Raw genomic sequence first — 22178 nt, 5'->3', positions numbered from 1 at the left:
GACAAAGACACGCAGAGAGATCTAGGTTGTATTAAATGTCTAGATGTTTTATTGGTGTTGGTTTCATTTATTTGACACACATGTTCTACTAGTTGTGTATTTATTTATTTTTTAATTCTCAACTTTCAACCCATTCAGCCACCTAAGACGGACCCAGCCCGAGGCCGCTGGCCCTTCACTGGTCTCCAACACATACATGCACACAGACCCGGGCACATGGGCTTATCATCTCCACTCACCACTCCACAGCACACTTCACCACATCATACCAGCACGCCTGCAGTGACAGGAACCACAAAGTCTTGGTTGGCGACTTCTGTCTTTTGGTAAAAACACAACTTAATTACCATAAAGCCCTGCTTTGCTGTTACATGTTCGAATAGCCTCCTGAGAAACCAGCAAAAGTAACTGAAACCAAATCAAATACAAAAAGAGAGACAGATACAGTGTCTCTCACTTTTTTTTTTTCCTACCTCACCAATTTTGTTGATCGTCGTCATGAATGTCTTTCTGGAGCTGATGTTCAACATTTTTTTCCTTTATTGTTTCATTTAAATTCAGTATAGAATTATATAGATTTCCTAGAACACACAGAAAGATTGAGTTGTATTTACCAACTTGGGGGGGAGGGAGGTGTACTGTAATAGTTATTAACGAGGACAATGGTTCACACAGTGCACACGAACGGAGACAAACGGGGCAGGAGGGAAGGGAGGGGAGGGGTGTGAGATACAGAGAGGGAGGGGCGGTGGACGGGACGCCGTGTGGTGTGCTTCAGTGCGCCTAAATGAGGATAAGTCGTTTTCACACACCTCCCCTCCCAACTTTGAAATAAAAAAAAGCAAAACAACTAAAATCATCAAAAATGCCCCCCTACCCCACATATTAAAAAACAAACAACCAACATTGGACATTAAGGAACAGAAGAGGAGGAAAATGGACGCGGTGAGAATGCCAGGAAAATGACCACTCCAATGGTCCTCCACAGACAGGAGGCGGAGGCGAAAGGTGGCAGTCGAAGTAGTGCCGGTGATGGGATCTCACTGTGTGACGTGTATATCTGTGTGTGATTGGAGGACAAGCAAAGGGTTGGCGAGGAGGTGAAAGAGGGGACAAAGTTGTACAGAAAGACGATGTTGGTGAAGAGGAGAAGAACAGGGAGGAGAAGGAGCTGGATGGCCCTTTTTTTTGCAGAGCATAGACACTCCCTTTGTATCATTAGCTCATTCAGATCTACATACACAATATGCAGCTGCCGTTTGGTAGATATATTGGTTTATGTACACAGCTGTGAGAGAACACATGCAAAGAGTATCATAGGAGGTGGGGAGAAAGAGGGCAGGTCGATGTAGAAAGTTGTAAAGGTGCTTTTGCTGTTTTTAATCTTTGGGGCAGTTGTGATGAAAATTGCTTCAAAGCGCTTTTTGTCTTTAAGGGGGCGGGACATCTGGAGATGTGTTTTGCCGAGGATGGAATGACCGGGGGAAGAAACAAGTGGAAGATGTGAGGGGCTTGAGCGAAAGTGCTCCAACGATCAATAGTACGTCTCCTTTTCCACCCAACCTGGAGCAGAAATAGTAGAGAAAAAACACAGTAAATAAACAGTGCTTTTAGTAACTTGGGAAATTATTTTGATATTTAAACCCTACTGTCACCAGTTAGCTTTGCGTTACTGCTGCTTAATAATTAATAAATTTCTGTTTTTGTTTATAATCTACAGAAAAAAAGTTAAACTACTCTCATCTTAGGCCTGATGAACCAAAGACCTTTAAAGAAACGCCCACTTAAATTAAAAAAAACAAAACAAACTTCGCTCACCTCCAGGGTTCCGGCGAAGGATGAGTTTTCGAGCTTCATCGTAAACAAAGATGAGAAAACTATAAGGAAATGCACAAAACCACCAGGTAGGCCTGTGGAGAGAACGAGAGAACTGCAATCAAGTAACCAGACAACTTGATCTTTCAATGTATTTATCTTTGTGTTGCTGAAACTCACTTTAGAGGATACATCCTGAGTGCCACATCCATGCCTGGGCAGTAGGACAGGAAGGCAGCCAGGGCTGTTTCTTCAAACAGGCCAAAGATCAAGATCTTGTTCCTGTGTTTAGAAGCGCCACATATTAAAGCCAAAAACATATCTACATAGATACATGCATACATATCTATTAGTATAATCTTGATTTTTTTTCTATACTGATAAGATTGGCAGAAAAGACAATTATAGTGCAGTGAATAGCTCTTTTACTTACTTCATGCCCTGCTGGAAGACAGAGTTGCGCCTGGTCTTGCAAATGATGAGATCAGCCCACTGCACTACCACAATACTGACGAAGAAGGCTGTGTGACATGTAAACTCCACGATCTTCCTCTGTTCATATGTCTGTGAAGGCAGGAAAGAACCACAATAGTAAGATGTAGTAGCAAAATGTAAAAACACAAAATTTGCACATACTACACACTTACCCATTGCTGGCCATAGCTGTCTTCCAGGTCATTTAAACTGCGGTCGTCCCAGTTAAGTCGGATGCCTACTAGCTGAGAGGGCAGGAAACCATTTTCAGCCAAGATGACAAAGTAGGAGAAGAATCCTCCCAGAGCCTGGATCATACCTTAAGAAACATGTACACACATCGAGATTGAGTTACCAATTTTTAAGTTTTCTGATTTCCAAAATCGAGTTTCCCCCCTAAACACCGAGGACAGCTCCAAAGATAATCCAACTATTGTTTTTTGTGAACCAAAAAAAGAGGGGGATGAAGTGATTTTACAACAAAATGACTTCTAGGCAACTCAGATCTAACTTCAATCCGCATCAAAGACAATTCAGAGCCTGGATCAACAGTCACAATCTTCAGTTCACCCACCAATTTGTCCATAGGCAATGCTGATAAGCCTCTCATTCACCAGCTTGTCCCTGGATGGGTTCCTAGGCTGGCGCTTCATGATGTCGCTCTCAGCTGCTTCATAAGCCAGAGAGATGGCTGGAACCTGAGAGAAGAAGAAGAAGACAGTATGAGCTGTGTGTGAGCATAACGCTGCATTCATCATACTAAACAAAGAGTCTTTTTAAGTTCTTTACCATGTCAGTTCCCAGGTCAATACACAGGATTGTGATGGTTCCCAGTGGCAATGGGATGTTGACTATGATAAAAAATAGGAAGGGGGTGATCTCTGGGATGTTGCTGGTCAAGGTGTAGGCAATGGACTTCTTAAGATTATCAAAGATCAAACGACCTAGAGGGTAAAAAAAAAAGAAAAAGAAACAGCAGACAGTTCATGTCACATACTGTCCAACTCTGACATCTCAAATGCAAGTGGATGATCAGGAACTTCTTTCATGTAAGACATTTTTTATTGGAAAAAAACAACAACTATTAGCATCCCTTTTCTTTCTAAAGTGACATTTCTATCTTCCTCCTACGTCCTTTCTCAGATTCTCATTATGAAACCTTTTATTGATTTAAGCGTTCTTAGTCTTTCAGTGCTGTCCTCTGGGTCGTCTCACCTTCTTCCACTCCAGTGACAATAGAAGCAAAGTTGTCATCCAACAAGATCATGTCTGCAGCCTGCTTGGACACATCGGAGCCTGAGATTCCCATGGCAACACCAATATCAGCCTTTTTCAGTGCAGGTGAGTCATTCACACCATCACCTGTCACAGCTACAATAGCACCCTAGGACAAATGAAAGAAGAATGAGAACGACATTAATTAAAGCGAATAAAAAAGCTGTTTTTGTTACATGTTGTCATTATTATTTAGCAAAGTTTTATTGAATTTAAGATAGTTTATTGAAATTATTAGTATCCAAGATTATTAAATAAATGTAATAAATTAAATATACATTAATACATAAAAATATAATATTGTATGTGCTTATATTTCGATTGTTACCACTTTATTTTACATTTCATTTTAAAGCTTCTTTTAAACATTATTTTTCTATTTTTTTTCTATTTTTTGCATTAAAAACGAAAAAACGTGGCCTTCTGTTATTTTTAATACAATCTATCTTCCTGTGTAAAAGCAAGCTCTTCATCCAGTGGTCAAATAGTGCCACCTGCTGTTCCAAAAGTATATTGACACCTCAAAATCCAGTCCCTGGAATTAAGCCAGTACATTTCCAAAAAGAAAACCTGTAGCTTCTTTTCAAGCTAGTATATTAAAAATGTTCCAACCAGTCGCTGGCATCCTTCTACAATGATCAGCTTCTGCTGTGGTGAAGTCCTGGCAAACACAATCTCCGTGTGATTCCTCAGGATGTCATCCATTTGATCCTGAGACAGATCCTTGAGGTCTGAGCCATGAATCACACAGGCCTTGGCGTCTCTAAACACAGACGTTAAAATGTTAGAACAAATTTGCTTTCACTTTGTGAGACTTGCTGCTTGTTCGGTGTGTGTTTTTCTGTAAACGTTCCTTACCTGGGATTGACCTGGCTGACAGGTATGTTGAGACGAGCTGCGATGTCCTCCACTGTCTCGTTGCCCTCTGAGATGATGCCCACTCCCTTGGCAATAGCCTTGGCTGTGATCGGGTGATCACCGGTAACCATAATGACCTACGTGAACAACAAAAATGACTTCTTATTGGCAACAATAGACTAAACTTAAAGATCAAAGAAGTTTGTGTCGAATCTAAACAGCTTACCTTGATACCAGCGGATCGGCATTTGCCAACAGCATCAGGCACGGCGGCACGGGGAGGGTCGATCATGGACATGAGGCCAACGAAGCAGAGATTATCTGTCTGGAAGTTAACATCATCTGTGTCAAAGGCAAAGCCCTTGGGATACTGATCCTCTGGCAGCAGCAGGTGGCAGAAACCTGGAGCGAGGGGAAATGTGTGATTTAATGCTGTTTATTTAATTGGCTTTCTCTACTTTTTAAATAAATTCCACTACACTCCTTCCTACAGTTATAGCCGTAAAGTGTTTTGTTTCAACAATTCAACAGATCATAATTTTAAAAAAATTATGTTAAAGTCTTATAAATTAGTGAAAACCAAGAGAGCAGTATTATAATTCTAAAAAACAATTCTTGTGTGCGATGCTGAATTAGCTATTTTAAGGTTTGTCAGAGTTAATTTCCTTATTTCAAATAGGGCTTTTCGAGCTTCTAAAAGTCTAAAACCTTCATTACATCACGCGTGATTTACATTTTCCTATTGAAAATGTGTAAGAGACAAAACTATTAGGTTTAACAGTATGTTAGAAATTAACTTACAACATTAATAACATTGTAAGTAGAATAGGTGGGGGTGGTGAGAAGAGGTTTGAATGAAACCAGAGGTTATAAAACAGGTTCTAAATGCAGTGGTTCTATCACAGGTGGATTATTGCAATTATTGTAAAATAAATAAAAAAAAGTTTCAACAAATTAAAAATAAATCTTCACGACGTGCTTACAGAAATCATGTCAGTGATATGAATGGTAATCTAGGATGGGTAATTGCTAATTAAATTGAAGACTGTTTTCACATTTAATGAACATACTTATGAAAAATGATTTGCAACAGAAAATAACTTTACAATGCCAAAAGCTAAAACAGGTAATATACAGAAAACAGTCATTCACAGGCAAAGATTGGGTGGAAGTTCCAACCAGTTTATGTTAAATTAAGCTCCTAAAGAACGAGTCAAATATAAAACAGTGTGTATCAAGATTAGTAAGAATTGTAATTAAAATAGTTTGGATAATGAAGACAGCGGATGTGTGCTGTTTAGTTCTAAAGTGTCGTTTCTTATAACCCTATTCTTGGAACTAAAGTAAAAGTATCTTGTAAGGATGTGTCTACATGAAACTCAATGCTGTCTGCAAGAGGAGAACCTTGTTTTGTGTTTACGTGTTGGATTGAGTGTGTTAAGGACCCTCAGGAAGAAACTCTCTGCGGCTGATGCTGATTAAACAAATAAAAACAGTACAGATGTGTAGTAAAAATATATTAATGTCCAATTTGGATTTGATCAGTCTTTTAAAAACCAGTTTGACAATGAATTCAAAACCTGGAAAGTGGACGTTAACATGACCTTCAGAAGACAGCACAGGATGGATGCGTCCACAGATACAGGACTTGCTCGATTATAGTGAAAACCATAATCACAATTAAGCTGAATACTAACATTAACATTTTCTTCTTTGAAACCAGTTAAATGGATGTAATAAATAAATGAATAACAGTGGATGGATGGAACATCTGCAGCCTGGCATGAAGAAAGTTTGGACTTTTTATTGTTTTATCTATGATCATGAATGGAAACCACATTTATAATAAAGTAAACACTCAATCATTTGCCCAGAAGAATATACACTGCATCAGATAGGCTATTAAGAGATGACTAAAATAATACTTTTAACTGAGCTACATTTTCAAATAAATTGTTATTAAATACAATGTGTATTTTGGGATTTTGAACCCGATGGCCACACTGTCAAATCTTTTCCTCAGTATCCACCTTCACCTCTTTCGACCTTACCCAGTACTCTCTCTCCCAGTCCTCCCAGCTCCATGTAAGCATTCTGGAAAGCTTCCTTCATCTCCTCATCCATAGGCTGCTCCTTGCCCTGCAGCATGATGGTGGAACAACGATCCAGGATCCTCTCAGGGGCTCCCTTCATCACCAGCAAGTAGCGGTTGTCATTTGGATCTTCTGTTTCATGAACAGAAAGCTAGGGGAGGAGAACAGAGATAAGCATTAAAATGAGACCATCTGATGTATTACTCAGTGTATAACATATGCGTTCACCCATATTGACCCTTTACTCACTTGGTATTTGTTGGTGGAGTTAAAGGGAATCTCAGCCACCTTCTTGTTCTTATCCCTCATCATTCTGACTGAACCGCATGACAGCTCGATACACTTCAGCAGAGCTGACTCTGAGGCATCACCAGCCACGTCACGCTTCAGGATGGACACTGAGTCTTGTCCAGCTTTGAACTGTGCGCGGTTACACAGAGCAGCAACACGAGAAAGAGACAGCCATGTCACAGAGCTCTTGTCAAATGCAGCACCTGCAGAAGGAATGTAAGAGTGAGAATTAATAAATGTTGTACTTTTTTAGTCATCATTTAATTCTTTTACACTATAAAAATATTTGAGCCATCAGTGTTGCCCGTATGCGCTCCCTTCACTTACCCGACTGGTCCTCTGTGGTGTCAGCCTCATGGATCTGGTTGTCAAACCACATGTGGGCCACAGTCATCCTGTTCTGGGTCAGGGTGCCTGTCTTGTCAGAGCAGATGGTGGAGGTGGAGCCCAGAGTTTCAACAGCTTCCAAGTTTTTCACCAGGCAGTTCTTCTTAGCCATACGCTTGGCAGTCAGAGTCAGACATACCTGCACAGAGTTCAAATTGTCAACTGATCCGTTTCCTCGATTCTAAAAGGAGTAATCTAATTATACACTACCACAATATTAAACACACTAAATGAGAAGGTTTGTGTTTATTTCTATAGAATCTCCAAAAAGACCAGTGAAAAGGCATGAAAAAGAATCAGGCAAAGGAAATCACTGAAATATGTGCCAAAAAAATACAAAAATAAAGCAAATGTTTGCCTGCTTACAGTTACAGTAGCCAGCAGCCCTTCAGGCACGTTAGCCACAATGATGCCAATGAGGAAGATGACGGCCTCCAGCCAGGTGTAACCCAAAATGATGGCCAAGATGAAAAAGGTGACGCCCAAGAAGACAGCCACTCCTGTGATAATGTGGATAAAGTGCTCGATCTCAACGGCAATGGGTGTTTTGCCGGTTTCCAGGCCGGACGTCAGAGTAGCAATGCGGCCCATGACTGTGCGGTCTCCAGTGCAAATAACAATGCCACGCGCTGTGCCTGGTGTGGATCAAAAAACAAAATCAAAAATACAATCTTACAGGTGCAACAACTTTGTTGCATTAGAAGGTGATTTTTTTTAAATTTTATTTAAAAACACATTTCTAAAATCACAACCTGACAACTGAGTTAGACATAAAAAAAAAAAGAGCGCAGTGACAATATTGTGTGTAAGGGGGCGCCAGTTTAGCTGAGTAGTTAAGCAGGCAACCATACAGACATGCCACATGGACAGAGCGCTGGGTTGGAGTCAGACCCGTGGCCCTTTGCTGCATGTCTGATATTTCAAGCTGAAGAAAATTGTTCTTAAAGGAAATGATTCACAATGTTTATGGGTTTCTGGAGTTTTTTCTAGTTAGTGTGTCATGATTTCTAGAAAAAAAATCACTATGGCTGTGTTCTATTTGTTTGTTGCTTCATCTAGTTCTAGTACATTAGTATGTTCCAGTTTATACAGACTTAGTCTCCAAAGTTGATCAACTTGCCAAACAGCCTCAAAGCCCAGAAAGTTTCTGGGGTGAACTGCCCCTTTAACTGTAAACTTTATCGCTTTGTTCAAACTGAGGGCTTTTATTCAACCACAGTCCTGCAAGGTAACAATAGCATGCAGTGTTATTGCCATGGTGACAATACCTTCAACACAGTTGGTGGAGAAGAAAGCAACGTTTCGGGTCTCCAGGGGGTTGTCATGGGTACAGTCAGGTGACCTGCTCTGAGGCTCTGATTCTCCTGTAAGGGAAGAGTTATCTACCTGTTGGGCAAAAGAAAATGTTAAAGTTTTTTTTATTACATATAACAAGAAACAAAAATATAAATCTATGCATGTGACTGTGTGTGTGTGTGTTTTTACCTTGCAGCCGTGAGCTGAAGTCACCCTGATGTCAGCAGGGATCCTGTCTCCACCCTTCACTTCAATCAGATCTCCGGCCACCACTTCCTCAGCATTGATCTGCACCTTCTCACCCTCACGGATCACCAGTGCTTGCTGCAGGAGAGGAAAATGTCATTCATGATGCCAGAATTACATTTAGAGAACTCCATGTAGACATGTTTGACTTACATACTGTAAGTAATTAATTTATAATCAAAACACTGGCAAGCACCTGCTGTGCAACTTCTTTTTGTGTATACAGTTTTTATTCTAAATCAGAGTGGTAAGTAGAGAGGTAAAGGAGTGTGAGGGGAGAAGCAGTGGGAGGATAATTTCACACAGGCCTTGACTGACATGTTAAATGTTACTGTAGAATGGAGGCAGGAGGTTTCTTCAAGTAAAAGCTATATGAGTAGTGGCAACAAGGATGTCTTGTACGCCTTCTGCTGTCCTTACAGCATAGATGACTTCATACTGTGTGTACGGGATCAAGCACCTATTTACCTGAGGTACCATGTTCTTGAAAGACTCCATGATTTTAGAGCTCTTAGCCTCTTGAAAGTATGAGAAGCAACCGGTGATGACTACGACAGCTGTGAGCACAATACCGAGGTACAACTGAAAGGAGAGAAAATTAGAAATATGTTAGTGGGGGTGGTTTGAAGCCACCGAGTGCAGTATGTGTAAAATATTTACTGAGGTGTTATTTATGTTAATACCCAAGAGTCTTAGGTGTGACAGGTATGTTAATGAGGTGCAAATAGGCCACAGATGAATATGTTTGGGCTAAACCTGTGTGACTAATTGTGAATGTGTGGGTTGCTCACGTTGTCCCCTGCAGGCTCGTCCTCAGTAGCTGCCTGGATAGCGTAGGCTAGAAAGCAGAGGATGGCGCCGGTCCACAGCAGGATGGAGAATCCACCGAACAGCTGGCGACAGAACTTGACCCATTCTGGGGTGGTGGGAGGCGGGGTGAGAGCATTGGGACCATCCCTGAGCAGAAACTCTGCGGCCTTGGCATTGGTCAGTCCCTGCAGCGAACCGAGAGGAAGCGGAATGTGGAGTGAGAAGAAAAAGACAGGTCTGCACTGAGCATTTCTTTGTCACAAACTCTAACCATGAAAAGTACATCACTGCCACCTGGTGGCAAACTGGGAAAATGCGTTGTCAGCTTACCTGGACAAGGTCAGTCTGGAATTTCCTGCATACTTCCTCTACGGACATTTTGTGTTCCGTCTGTTATTAAAAAAAAAACCCAACAAACAGAAAAATAAAAACAATGTAGATTAGAATTTCTTGTAGTTCACAATTTTATTTGTATTTTTAGTTGCATGCAGAGATATTTTGTGGGAAAAACTCCAGCTTAAATTAATTCATGGAGGCAATTTTGATTAAAAAAAAAAAAATCAATCGTTTTATTTTACAGAAGGAAATTCAGAAATCAACTCCATGCAGTTCACCTGAGGGGTAAGAGTATGTGGTAACGGCAGCCAGGTATGGCGACCATGGTGTCTGTTTCTTGGGCTGAAAAGTGGGACGAAACTGACGACTTCCTGATAATAAGTCCCCCCATCTTACCAGCAAAAAATACAAAAACTTTTGCGTGTATGGGAAAATAATTTCTTCTCTGTCCGAAAAAATGCTGCCAGTTTCCTTCCATTAATTCCATTCTGAAAGAAGATTTCTTCAAAAACACATCCTTGGATCGTTTTAAGGATGTTAAAAAAATTGTTTTCACAATATTTTCTTAAAAATATTGAAATACTAAGAAAACTGTACACGAGCGATCAATCATCCTTTGACTGACAGGAACAAAAATGAACTGACCCAAAACTTTGCCCATGACCAGACCTTTGTATGGATCCACTCAACAGTGACAATTAAATCCATCAAGATGGAAACAGAGTGCAGTAAAACTTTGTAACCTCTAACACACATTATAGCAAAACTCAGTTACTACTACACAACTATTCTTAGAAAAAAAAGGAAGCGTTTACTTACAATGGGTACTTCCTTCTTCAGGTCATCCATGTCCTTGGTTGCCCCCTTCTTCTTCTTGGGGGATCGGTCATCTTTGTCCTGTGTGGTGGCAACGCGGTAACTGTCTGACTTCCCATACTACAGACATACACACATGTTTTATACATGCCTGTGGACTAGATAATGGAGAGAGCAGCCCTTGTCCTCTTGGTTTGTTATGTTCATTGCAGCCATTAAAAACTACACTGCTCTGTAAAATATTAAAACATTTGTAAACTGATGCGAGAGCTGCCTTCTTAAGAGTATTAATCAGCCACTGACTGAATTAAAGGCAGTGGGCACTGCTGAACTGGCCTTGATGAGATTTGTTTCATCACACAGCTAATAACGTTGTATCCTTGTGAAGTGGCCTTGAGAGGTAGTAGTAGTATAATAATGGAATGTATTTTTAGTTTCTGAGGATGATGTTAGCTAAAAAAAAAAAACCCCATGAATATAAAAACCTATTATTATAAGCATTGTTAAAGAATTGAAAACATATTACCCGGGTGGCTTGGTTTTGCTCAACCAAATATAAAACTGGGTTAGGAGTGAATTATCAACACATCAAAGCAAGTGTCTGCAGCCCGATCTACCCATTTGATCTCCATTGATCAAATAATGCTCACTTCAATGACCACAAGATCCTGATGGACACATCAAAACGTAATCGAGTGCAAATGGTTTAACCTTGAGGTTTTAACAAATCACTTTTGCTCCTTTTCATTTACTTCTCCAGCAGTGAGCATTAACGACATAAGAAAGAGACAGCAAACAGGAAAATTGAGTTTGCAGACTCATCAAAGCGTTTCTTACCAGACTCTTGCATGCACTACAATACAAAATCATCAGAGCCACTTTGATGTCAAGAATAATTAAACTGCGTGTATACGCAAACATGCAGACACAGACACATCAGCTGTCTTTACTCTCCTCTGCCTGCTTTACATCAAACCTATTATTCCAGTTACTGTAAAACTCCCCTTAGAAGATGGCTCACTTTGTTTAACTACACATAAGTGAGCTATTTATAACCTCATTTCCTCCATCATTGCATTTTCTGATCCTTAGTCTATAGCTGTAATTCTAGCCTGTTGTCTGGAAGGAGAGTAGTCTGACCTTTGATGAGCCTCATCCATACAAATCTGCTTCATCAAAGGTCAGAGGTGACATGGAGTGACAAGAATTCCTCCCAGGAGATGCAAGTGGGTTCGCTCACTGACCCAACCTGGTCATCGGGGGAGTTGAGCTTGGTGAAACATCATTTTAGTGAAATATACAGTATTGATTCCACGCAGGGGATTGCAAACTTAAATCCCCACAAGTCAAACAGAAAAGTCAATACCTATTGACTAATAAATCAATAACAGCAGTCATTTTAATTTAAGATTATAGAGAGTGTGTCAAACGATAAAAAAACTAGGTGAAAGGTTAACTTGTAACTTAAATATGATGAAGTGCTGAATGTGTGCTGTTATTCACAGGGAAAAATACACCCTCTAGTGGTATAGCCGGGTTGATTGCTCCTGCTTGATCACTTTATTTAAATCTGATATTGTAAATTGGATATGAACTGCTTATCTGACCTCGAACATAATTCGTTTAAAACAAGTTGGCCCTTTATCCAAATCAAACGGACACATTTACAAAAGCACCTGGGAGGGGGTATGAAACGAGATCCCGAGTCCTCCGCACATGTTGACATGGAAACTCCCACACCCAGACCGCACCAAAACATACACCCCTGCAGTTACACCAACGTGCGTAATAAAGATCAGCCTGCCAGTGAATTTTCCGCTTGAGCTGTAATTGTACTGCTCTTGTGCAAAAGTCTTGTGAAATCATGTCTCTGCGTATTTAGTCTGTATGCAATTGTTACTTAAGACCTGCCTTTCTGGTTGTGTTCATAACTGAAAAAAAAAGCATTCACGAAGCAACACACGCAAGACGTCTTGGGAAAATTGCCGACCAATTGAGGGAGTGCTGCTCTCAACGACCACTTCTGAATTCAAAGCAAACAATAAAACCACTCGTTCAAGCATGTCAAGCGGAGAGTAGGCTGTCAGAGCGAGGTAGCTGTTTGACTGGACTACAAGCAAACACACACACACACACACACATATATGCAAAGAGACACACATACAGTTCTGCAACAAAAGAACAGGTGAACAAATCTCTTGTTGCAGCAAGACCGGGCAGGCCTGGTGAGACAGAGGGTAAGGGAGCAGAGACTGATGCAGTGGAAAAGTACTGCTGCTCATCCCCTCTGAGACAGACCCTGGGCATGTGTGTGCTCGTGTGTCGCATCTCTGAAAATGACAAAGAGGAAGTGCTTGCTCATACATGTGTACACACACATGTGAACGTGCCTGTTCAGACTGAATAACAGTTAAATATCTCTGATCAGAGATCAGAGGTGTTGAATAACATGGAAAGTTACAGATTTGCCTTCTATTCAAGTGTAATTTAGCACCATAGTTCCAAAGACAACAGACTGATGGGTGCTTGTGAATCATCTGTCAGACTTTTTATTGCTGTTGTAGATAATTTTTTCCACAGAGAGTGACTGAACACAGCAAATACACATTTAGGGAGCATTGTTAGCTCAGCAGTGCACCTGCTCTCCTGTGAATTTGCATGATTAAACCGATGATATAAATACGAAGACAGAGTTCTTTCTCTTTATGTCGCACACACAGCAGACAGACAATAACGGTGGCTGGCAGGGGAGGGAGAGACGAGCCTCAAACAAAGAGAGAAATGTGGTGAAAAGTAAAGACAGAGACATGGATGACAGACAGGATTGGGCACACGGAAAAGGAGACAGCAGTGGGAGGTGATACAGCGAGGTGGAGAAAGGATCAGCGAGTGAGTGAAAGCACGAGAGGAGCTGCTGTCACCCTTCTCTCATGCTTCTAATTAGATATTGACCAGCAGTCTGTCTGCTGGCTCCATATCAGTGTTTGACCCTTAGTGACCCCACTCTAATAGATTGCACAACTGCACTTATGCTATGTGTATCTTTTTGAATGTGTCCTCAAATGCTAATTGATTATATTCTCACTTTGGGTGTCTGAGTGTGCCCTTATGTGAACGTTCATTTGCAGGATATGAATGAGTTGTTAGCAGCATGAGTCACATAGGAAGTGATATCTTGGAAGCTTATCCTTTGTTTCGCCTTATTTACAGAATATTAAGTGTTTTAGCTTTGTGTGCGCTTGGCACTCAATCAATTGTGACAAAGGGTTCAGCCTTTAAACACGTTGCAAGATGGCTTAACTGCACTTGATTTGCAATAGTTCTTCTTGAGTTATTTTGCAAAAACAAAACAAAAATTGATTTAAAAAGGACATCACTGTCAGCTGATATATATTTTTAGATCTTTATATCTCTCTTGACATTAGCTGTTAAATCAGGTGCTCGAAGAAGAAGAAAATATGCCATGCAGGAAGAACACGTGCTGCCTGTGTTTTTCTGTCCAGCTGTATCACCCAGCTCGGGGTAATTCAATGAGCCTCCACTGTCCTGAGGAAGGAAACGGAGACCCGTGGCTGGAATTACAGACACTCGCTCCTTCACAATATCACAAGCAAACAGAGTGATGGACAGACATATCTTTGGCATCATCAGGAAATGGAGAAATTCCATGCTCCTCTGTGGATAACGGAATGCAGTCACTCAGATCTGGTGATATCCTGATTGATCAAAGTGTGTTTCAAATATCAATATCCATCTTTTCCCCCTGCATCTGCATGTGCGTTTGAGTCTTGACCAAACTAAACGATTTGCCCTCATGTAAACAACACTGATGAGCAAGCGTGTTTGGAGGGCAAGTAACCATGGAGACCGGCATGGCCATTGACATGGTGAATCTCAGCGGTGGCCTGGTACTCCTCGGATCCCCCGATGTAATCCAGGATGAGCAATAATTGATGCACCTGTAACTGGACACTGTAGTCACTGCTGTATAACGCTCACAGGCGATCGATTTAAGGAATAAGTATGTGTCTGTGTCTGTGTGAGCAGAGGTGAGTCATTGTATTGGCTACACTCCGTATGTGCAGCATCTACACGCATTGCGGCAGAGAGAGTGAGGGAGATGTAGAGTGAATAAAACAGAGACCCAGTCACTGTACGGTAATGTGATAATACACAAAAGATAAGAAACTAAAAGTCAGCGAGGCCTGAGAATGAAAGAGATGGTTGTGTCAGCTAACGGCATACTTTCTACCTCGAATGACAAAAATGCAGGAAGTGTCATGTTGTGTTTAGGAGTGGCACCTGCGAGACAATTTATTATGCCAAGTCTGTTTAGCACGACAAGTTGAGGCATGAGAACTGATAGCGGGTTTGACTGGAGCTGGGAAGTAAGTTTCCTTCCTCTTTCCCTGCCCTAAGGCAGAACAGAAACCGGTGCTTATGAACGCACAAACACAAGAGTGTTGTTTCTTTTTACGTGCGACTCACATGAGGAAGTGGTTTGTAGATGGAAGAAATACATCTACGCCCAACATTTTTTTCTTAAAGTTTTCTTCTTTTCCAATGACCACAAAATCTGTCATACCTACATATGAGGCTAGCCTTCTTCTTTTTACGCAGACCTGACTCATTCAGTGATAACGTCATGTCCTCTGCACTACATGATGGTGTTACTGAGTGCTTCTAACATGACTACTGAGTGGTAAAAAGAAGTAAAGTTTAAAGTAAAGTCACTCTTGTATGACTGGATGCATACGTTTTGTTTAAAGGTTGCATTGAGTGGAGTCAGCAAAGCCTCTAAGCCGACTGTTTCACACACATAGACCAACGAATTAAAAGTTGTGAGAGCTTAAAATTTGTCATGCTTAAATTTTTAAAGCACGTATTTACTGTGAATGTCCACAAGCTGCTCTTCTAACCCAAAATGATCCAATGAAAGCATTTTAAAGTTAAAAACATTGAATTTTACTAGATAAAATGTAAAAACTAATAAAAGTGTTCACCACATAAAATCTTAACACTGTTTCAGTAAGTGTGTGTGTGTCCCTGTGACTCGTGTATACACCCTATGGTGCTGAATGCATACGTGTGTGCTCGTGTGTGACACCTTGCAAGGTCATTGGGCCATCTGCTGTTTCTTGCAGTAGGATGGAAGGGCTCGGGCCCACAGTAGGGGGCTCAGGGTAGCGACCCATGGCTGTTGGGATTATTTAGTCTGATTACTACACTGGATTAACCCACCGTGTTTCTCCTTCTCTTTGTCTCTCTCACTCTCCTTTCTACACCATTCTCGGGCATAAATGAATTTTTGTCATTGTATCACTGTAGCAATCGTTTGGTGAACGTCTTTATAACAGCACTGGGTAAGGAAATAATTAAATTGTCACTGTTAACTGACGATTAGTATTTGAAAAGGAGACCACCAAAGAGCTCTTGCCTCTCTGTATCAGCCCTGAGAGTGATGTGGAGTTTTCTTATCTTTCTGTTTAACAAAGTGAAGAGACATCAATAGGGAGAGACTGCAGATACCAGACTTGAAAAAGAAGAAAGGGAAAACCCTTCTGAAGGAAACAGACCGGTCCCTACTGACATTCCTTTAATACTGGAGGAAATGAAATGCTATGTATGTATGATAATAATAAATAATAATAATAAGAAGAAGACTGTGGCTGAATACTGAAACAAAATCTTAATCTCAGAAACATAAACACACAAAGAAAGATTAACTCTGTACAGCTCTTAAATCATCCACTTTGGGGTGGCTCCGAAAACTAAAAATAAACAAAAGCAAGAAACAATCACTGATAAGTCGAACTGAAAATCTCAGCTTTATCTCAGCGTTATAACCCCCCCCCTCCACTCTGCTGCCTTGTGTCCATCTGCCTGTCCCTCATTATGTGCATCTGTTCAACCCACAGAGACAGTTTGTGTGTAACTGTGTAACTATAGTTCTGTACAATGGCCTGCATAATGCTGGGCACTGTTAAGGACTTTATTACTACTGTCTGTGTGTCTTGGCCTGAGAGTGAATGTTGCCTGATTTAGACTAGTATTAAAACCCGATTCTTTGATCCCCATAATAGAACAGAGAAAATCCGACTCAGAGTGGTCAAAACATTTTATATTTAATTCTTTATTCAATCATCTTCCAGAAGAGAGAGAGCCCTGCACAGCCCAACGCCAGTTGTAGGATCTCTAACATTAGAATGACATAAGAATGTCTCACATATAGGTGTTATTTTGGTACTTTACACGTCACACATAGTTTCAACAACTCCTTATATGTTACAAGTTCCTCTTTTCTGTCTGGCTTCCCGTATTTATTAATATGCTTGTATAGCTCTACACTAACTTCCTGTTTTTCAGAGTGGCTGAGCACTTTGTGAGTCAAAAGTGGCCTTGCTTTACAAACCTTCATTACTAAAGTACATAAAACAATATAATCAGAAAATAAGCACTAAAAATATATTAATTACATGACACTACTATTGTAAATCTTACTTTCTTGGCGCTGGTAGAAAACATGGCATCATGCCACAGTGTGAGAGAGGGCACCTCAACGCTCCCTATCAGGCAAGAGGTCACACTGAGATATGCAGATGTTAATGATCTCACGTCTACACGCACCAGCTGCTGACTGCAAAACTACCCAATACCTATTAACATATCCCATTAAAACATGCAGGGTCCCTCATGTAAAGTCTATCAGATGCAGGAACAAATGGAAAATGCACAATTTAACAGTCAGGATAAATTTACAGAAAAGAAAAAAAATTTATTTCCTTGCAGAGTGCTGCAGCTTAAATCGTAACAAACAGAGAGCTAATGACCTCTTTTGGGTCTGTGATAAGCCTTTGTCCACTGTGGCTGCCCAGTGTTACATGTTCTCCTTTAGTGTATTCACAAAGGGACACACACATCTCCACGACAACACCCTGAATTAGTCATGTTGCCGTAGTCAGGCAACCTAACCCTCCTGACTCGGTCTCTTTATGGGAGACCATCAGCACGTTAATGTTGCAGAACTGTTGGCCACATCAATCACTCTGTCCGTCTACTGTAATTTTGCTTTAAAAGTAATGTAGAAAGGAGACAGCACTGACCTTTACATTTTATTAGAATTACACAAGCTCGCAGCTCAAGTCTAGTCTTATTAGTTTTAAGCTAGCAAGGAGGCTAACTCTAGAGTTGTTGCTGAGGCACTACAGAAATCTATCCTCAAGCAGCACTCTCACTAAGAAAATTGCTCTGATTACAAAGGACATCTATTGATCCAAGTGGCTTGACGCGAGCAGTGGAGGTCCATTTCAAAGAATCACCATACTGACCTTAACTGACCTCTGGGCCACAGGTCTATGATAAACCTGTGTTTCATTAGATCTTTTATGCTTTTCTATTGGCTCTTGCAACGTGCAGGACACATCAGCCGTGGTTCAGTGCAGCCTATCTGCATCAGGCAGCAGGTGCAATGGGGAGGGATGTGCAGCACTCTGCACCAAACTGAGGGCTGGGCTTCTGCAGCGGACACACATATCCAACTCCTGAATTACTTTCTGTTACACCTTCCAACTTCTTTTCTATAGCAGCGCACACTTCGCTGGTACCAGTTTGAAAGCCTTTATATCATAAGGTAATGAATGAATCCAGTCTTTGAGGGGACTTGTCTTTATCAGGAGCTTCTCCTCAGCCACACTGCACTAACAGCAGCACAGACACACCCATCACCATCAGCCATTATGACCTTTCTTATAAATCCTTTCTGCTGCTAAATCACCTTAATTTCTTTTTTTCCTTACTGGGGTTTAAAGACGATCCCTACATCCCTACCTCTTCACCTCAACACTAACTGTTCAATCATGAAAACAAAAATTATTAAGTCCTATTATGCTTCGACCCAAGTACATCCTTCCTCTCCTCATCCCATTTCTCTCTGCTCTCCCAGTTAACCAATATGACCAGGCACAGAAAGAGGAAACATGAGCTGCGGTATTGTGAGCCTCAGGTCATTATCCTGTAACAGGATATACATCCAACCACCCCTCCCCTCAACATATGCCACCTCCTTCGTTCTAAATCCCTCTCTCTTTCTCTCACTACTCCTGCAAACCAACCACTACTAATCTGTCTTTCCTTTCTCTCTGTACCCGTTGTTCTCTCAGCAGTGGCACATTCCCTTCCTTTGTGTCATGAGTTTGAAAATAAACAGATGCAGATGTTGCATGTGTGCAGCCCTTCCTCGACATCTCACTTTACATCCCTCCCATGGACTCATCCCCAGTAACTGCATCAATGCAGAAAGGACAGTGAGAAAGATGAGAAGGTGACCTATGTGTGCGTTACATCATTCTCTTTCCTTAGAGATTGCCCTCCAAATTTAGAACGTATATCTCTGTGTCTGACAAAAAGTGCCGGTTGGTTTCTCTATTCTCTCTTGTTAACCGGATCCTTTCTGCGTGGCTGCTCGTGCCAGCCTATCAGAGCCTTTTACAGGGAATTTCCACACCAGAGGCCCCGCCCCCAGTTTGAAGCAGAAGGAACGTCGCAAGCGGTGCCCCCTGCGGCCTTGGGAAAGGACAGCTGGCAGTGCTATAGGACAGTGCGCTAGTGCGAAATCCTCAGACGGAAAGAGGGACAAGTCAGTGCTGTACATCAGCACAAGTGATGACACTTTTCCATACACAGCTCTATTCCATTATCCATCTTTTCCATTTAGGGTAACCTCAGCGCCTTAAGCGCAAACATATTCGGCAGGCTTGCATATACTTTCTTTATGGTTTAAGACATCAGAAGGGAAGCTCATATTCCTTATTGATCTGTTCTATAACAGCAGTCTCCGAGGAGACAGGACATCTTCTGAAATGACACTCCATTTCCACTCAACGTCCCTCTCTCACTGCTTCAGTGAACTTCCACACAGCAGCAGCAGCAGCACATGCGTAAGCAATTTTTTTTTTTTTGCACTCCCATCCCTTTTGACGCAGTGCACACTATAGCTGCCGGGTTAGCTTCCACATCTATAAGAAGACACTGACATGGACCAAAGGCTCTCTTCTACCTCCCCGGAATCCAACACACTGAACCTCTCTGTTGGCGCAGAAATGTCAGGCTTTGCAGGGCAACATCAGCTGGTCTCACTGTAATGAAACCGGCTTGCACTGCCTCCGCAGAGCTGGAAATGTCTCAGCTCCGCATGGTCTTCCTACTGCAGCGTCATGCCACCGCATCGCTCAGTCGGTGCACAGGGGTTAAATATTACTACTCTTTCGTGGCGAGGCGATGGAGCAGAATTGCGCAATAACTCACACCACCAGCCGCATCTTGGCTTTACCTTGTATTTTTCCACCAGACTCCAGACTGGTCAATTTACACGAGTGATAAGTTTATCCATATACCCGGAAACAGCTCAAATGCGTTTAATAGCTTAATGGATGCGCGCAGTAGAAGAGAGCCCTCTAAAGTCACACTGACGAACCTTATTGTCATTATTGTCATTCTCCTCGTGTAGCCGGCTGGAGTCGTCGTTTCTTTAATCTGTGATGTGTGTAAATGTAGTCACTGCTGGCGATTATCGAGTCCCTGTTATGTCACAAATTAAAGGGGAAATAACCTAAGCTGGTGAAGCGCTTATTCGTGGTAACCGCATTATGACGCACGGGTCAGCGAGGGTGCCGAGGATGGACTCCTCAGCTGATAGCGTCCAGTGTAAGAACGCGGCGTGCTCACCATCCTCACCGGACAGTTGCTTCGCTTGCGCGCAAACAGATGACCGCAGAAGGGGGAATGCCAGCGGGGTTTAACGCAGCAGAGGGCAGGAGGAAGGTGGAGGTGGGTGGGGGTGGGCAGCGAGGGCATGAAGGAGGTCATAATGCACTGCGGTCTTTAATCATAAAGAAAGTGCATACAAGTCTGCCGAAAATGTGGCAAAACTCAGTATTATTTTTAAACTGCAGCTTAATGATGGGGAGGGGAATAACCTTAACACGTGCTCCTCTAACACACAGGTGCATACAGGAAGAATAAACCGATTAGGCCTATCATGGCTGGCAAGGTTATGGTCAAAGTAAGGCCTATCCGACTTAAAAGAGCCTACACATCTGACACACCGACAAGCTGGAAACATCACAGACCTACAGTACTTAGATATAAGACTTTGGCATTAGTTTCTAAACATTTCATCACGGGGGCAGCAGTTAATGAGAATCCCAGCACAAATTAGCCCACACGAGCCAGAAATAATAACTGATCCAAGTCGAATGAAAGTGAACAGTCCAAAAGAAGCTCGTTTACACCACTGCACTAGATAAGAGCTCGTGGCTACATCAATTTGTCGCAGTCTAGACCGGCGTAAAACACAGTTCCGCATTAGAGTCAATGTCACTCAGACAAACGGGATTTCCAATAACAACAAAAATGACATCACGCCTCGGTTTGACAGCTTTTCTTTAGGCTTTAGGCTACCTCTCACTTTTCAGGCCACTTCAGGTGGGCTACAACGCAGTAAAAAAGTTGGAATCGCCGGTTCTTACCCCCATGTTGACGCAGTCACTCTTTTCCTCTCAGGTGATGCACGGCTTGAGAGGTGTCAGCCCCTCACGTTGAACTATATCAAAATGCCTTGCCTTGAAAAGCAAAAGAAGATATGCTCAGTTGTTTTGTGTTGCATAAGTGAAAAAAAACCACAGGTAAACGACGTCAGACAAGTTATCTATAGCCTAAGTCTGACAGAAGAATTGTCTTTGGTTTAAATAAACTGTCTCTCAAACCTTCGGCGAGGTTAGGCTGCAGTTTCCCCTTGTGGGACGTCTTTCAAATGAAATTCTGCAGTCTCAAGCGGAGCATCACGCGGGGAACCGCTTCCTCCCTTTGCTCTCTGATACTTGTGGCGAAAGACCGGCTAAACTAACCAGCCACAGCGATCTCCCTCCCCATTTCTGCCGACATCACTCCGCCGGTGAAAGAAGCGAATGGGTGAATCGAGAGCTGACAGAGCTGGCCAATGATAATTCTGAGCGCCTCATCGCTGATGGTGTCGCCGACCAGTTAGATTTATCCTACTCCACAAGCCAGCCAATAGAAAGCTAATTCTGCCCCTCCTTTCTGCTTTACTGCAGAATTCTGAGGCTTGCAGCCAGCAGCATCGCGAGTCTCTATGCTGAAATTTTGTATAAATGGACGCACAAGGTTAGATTCTAGTTGTCGTGATTGTGTTTGTTCATCGTGTAATGTATTGATGTCCCATAAAATAGTGGATTTTTTTGTGCAGTAGGTTATTGCATGTATTAAGCAAGCACCTGGATGTCGTGTTGGTCCTATCATGAGCATGTTGTGCACATCCATTCCTCAGTAGTGGGCCCGGGCACAGCAGACAGAGAAAAGAGAGCAGGGCATCCAAAGTGTGCGTGTGAAATTCAGATAGAAAGAATGAGGGTGAAGCCACGAGCCACAGTTCAGTCATTAGTCTGTCACTGCATATCGGGATGC

The 22178-nt window shown here is 42.0% G+C and overlaps 1 protein-coding gene across 2 annotated transcripts; it reads right to left on the bottom strand.

Annotated features, from left to right (window-relative positions):
• Window positions 1-26: 26 nt before the first annotated feature.
• On the bottom strand, window positions 27-21643 carry atp1a3b (ATPase Na+/K+ transporting subunit alpha 3b). Of its 2 annotated transcripts, none has more exons than XM_006802816.3 (23): window positions 21461-21643; window positions 21224-21316; window positions 10701-10817; window positions 9876-9935; window positions 9527-9730; window positions 9204-9317; window positions 8679-8813; window positions 8462-8579; window positions 7560-7828; window positions 7134-7332; window positions 6765-7009; window positions 6474-6666; window positions 4649-4824; window positions 4423-4559; window positions 4177-4327; window positions 3505-3673; window positions 3079-3233; window positions 2864-2987; window positions 2463-2608; window positions 2249-2379; window positions 1996-2097; window positions 1819-1910; window positions 27-1563 (listed from the first exon to the last, which is right to left on the bottom strand). In XM_006802816.3, exons 2-23 carry the CDS (start codon window positions 21227-21229, stop codon window positions 1535-1537), a joined length of 3072 nt encoding a protein of 1023 aa, XP_006802879.1. In that variant the 5' UTR covers window positions 21230-21316; window positions 21461-21643; the 3' UTR covers window positions 27-1534. The 2 variants fall into 2 exon arrangements, with proteins under 2 accessions (XP_006802879.1, XP_006802880.1); XM_006802817.3 differs by having other exon boundaries at window positions 10701-10778.
• Window positions 21644-22178: the final 535 nt, after the last annotated feature.

Source organism: Neolamprologus brichardi, chromosome 11, assembly GCF_056152115.1.
Source record: "Neolamprologus brichardi isolate AB-2024 chromosome 11, ASM5615211v1, whole genome shotgun sequence".
In the NCBI taxonomy this organism is placed as follows: domain Eukaryota; kingdom Metazoa; phylum Chordata; class Actinopteri; order Cichliformes; family Cichlidae; genus Neolamprologus; species Neolamprologus brichardi.
This window is presented reverse-complemented; position numbering and strand designations above follow the sequence as displayed.

Bases quoted from the DNA above. Each gene is read 5' to 3' on its own strand.
- atp1a3b (XM_006802816.3), bottom strand. The intron at 7,010-7,133 runs GTAAGTGAAGGG...TTCCTTCTGCAG, and splicing joins CACCACAGAGGACCAGTCGG to GTGCTGCATTTGACAAGAGC. The intron at 1,564-1,818 runs GTGAGCGAAGTT...TTTCTGCTCCAG, and splicing joins CCTTCGCCGGAACCCTGGAG to GTTGGGTGGAAAAGGAGACG.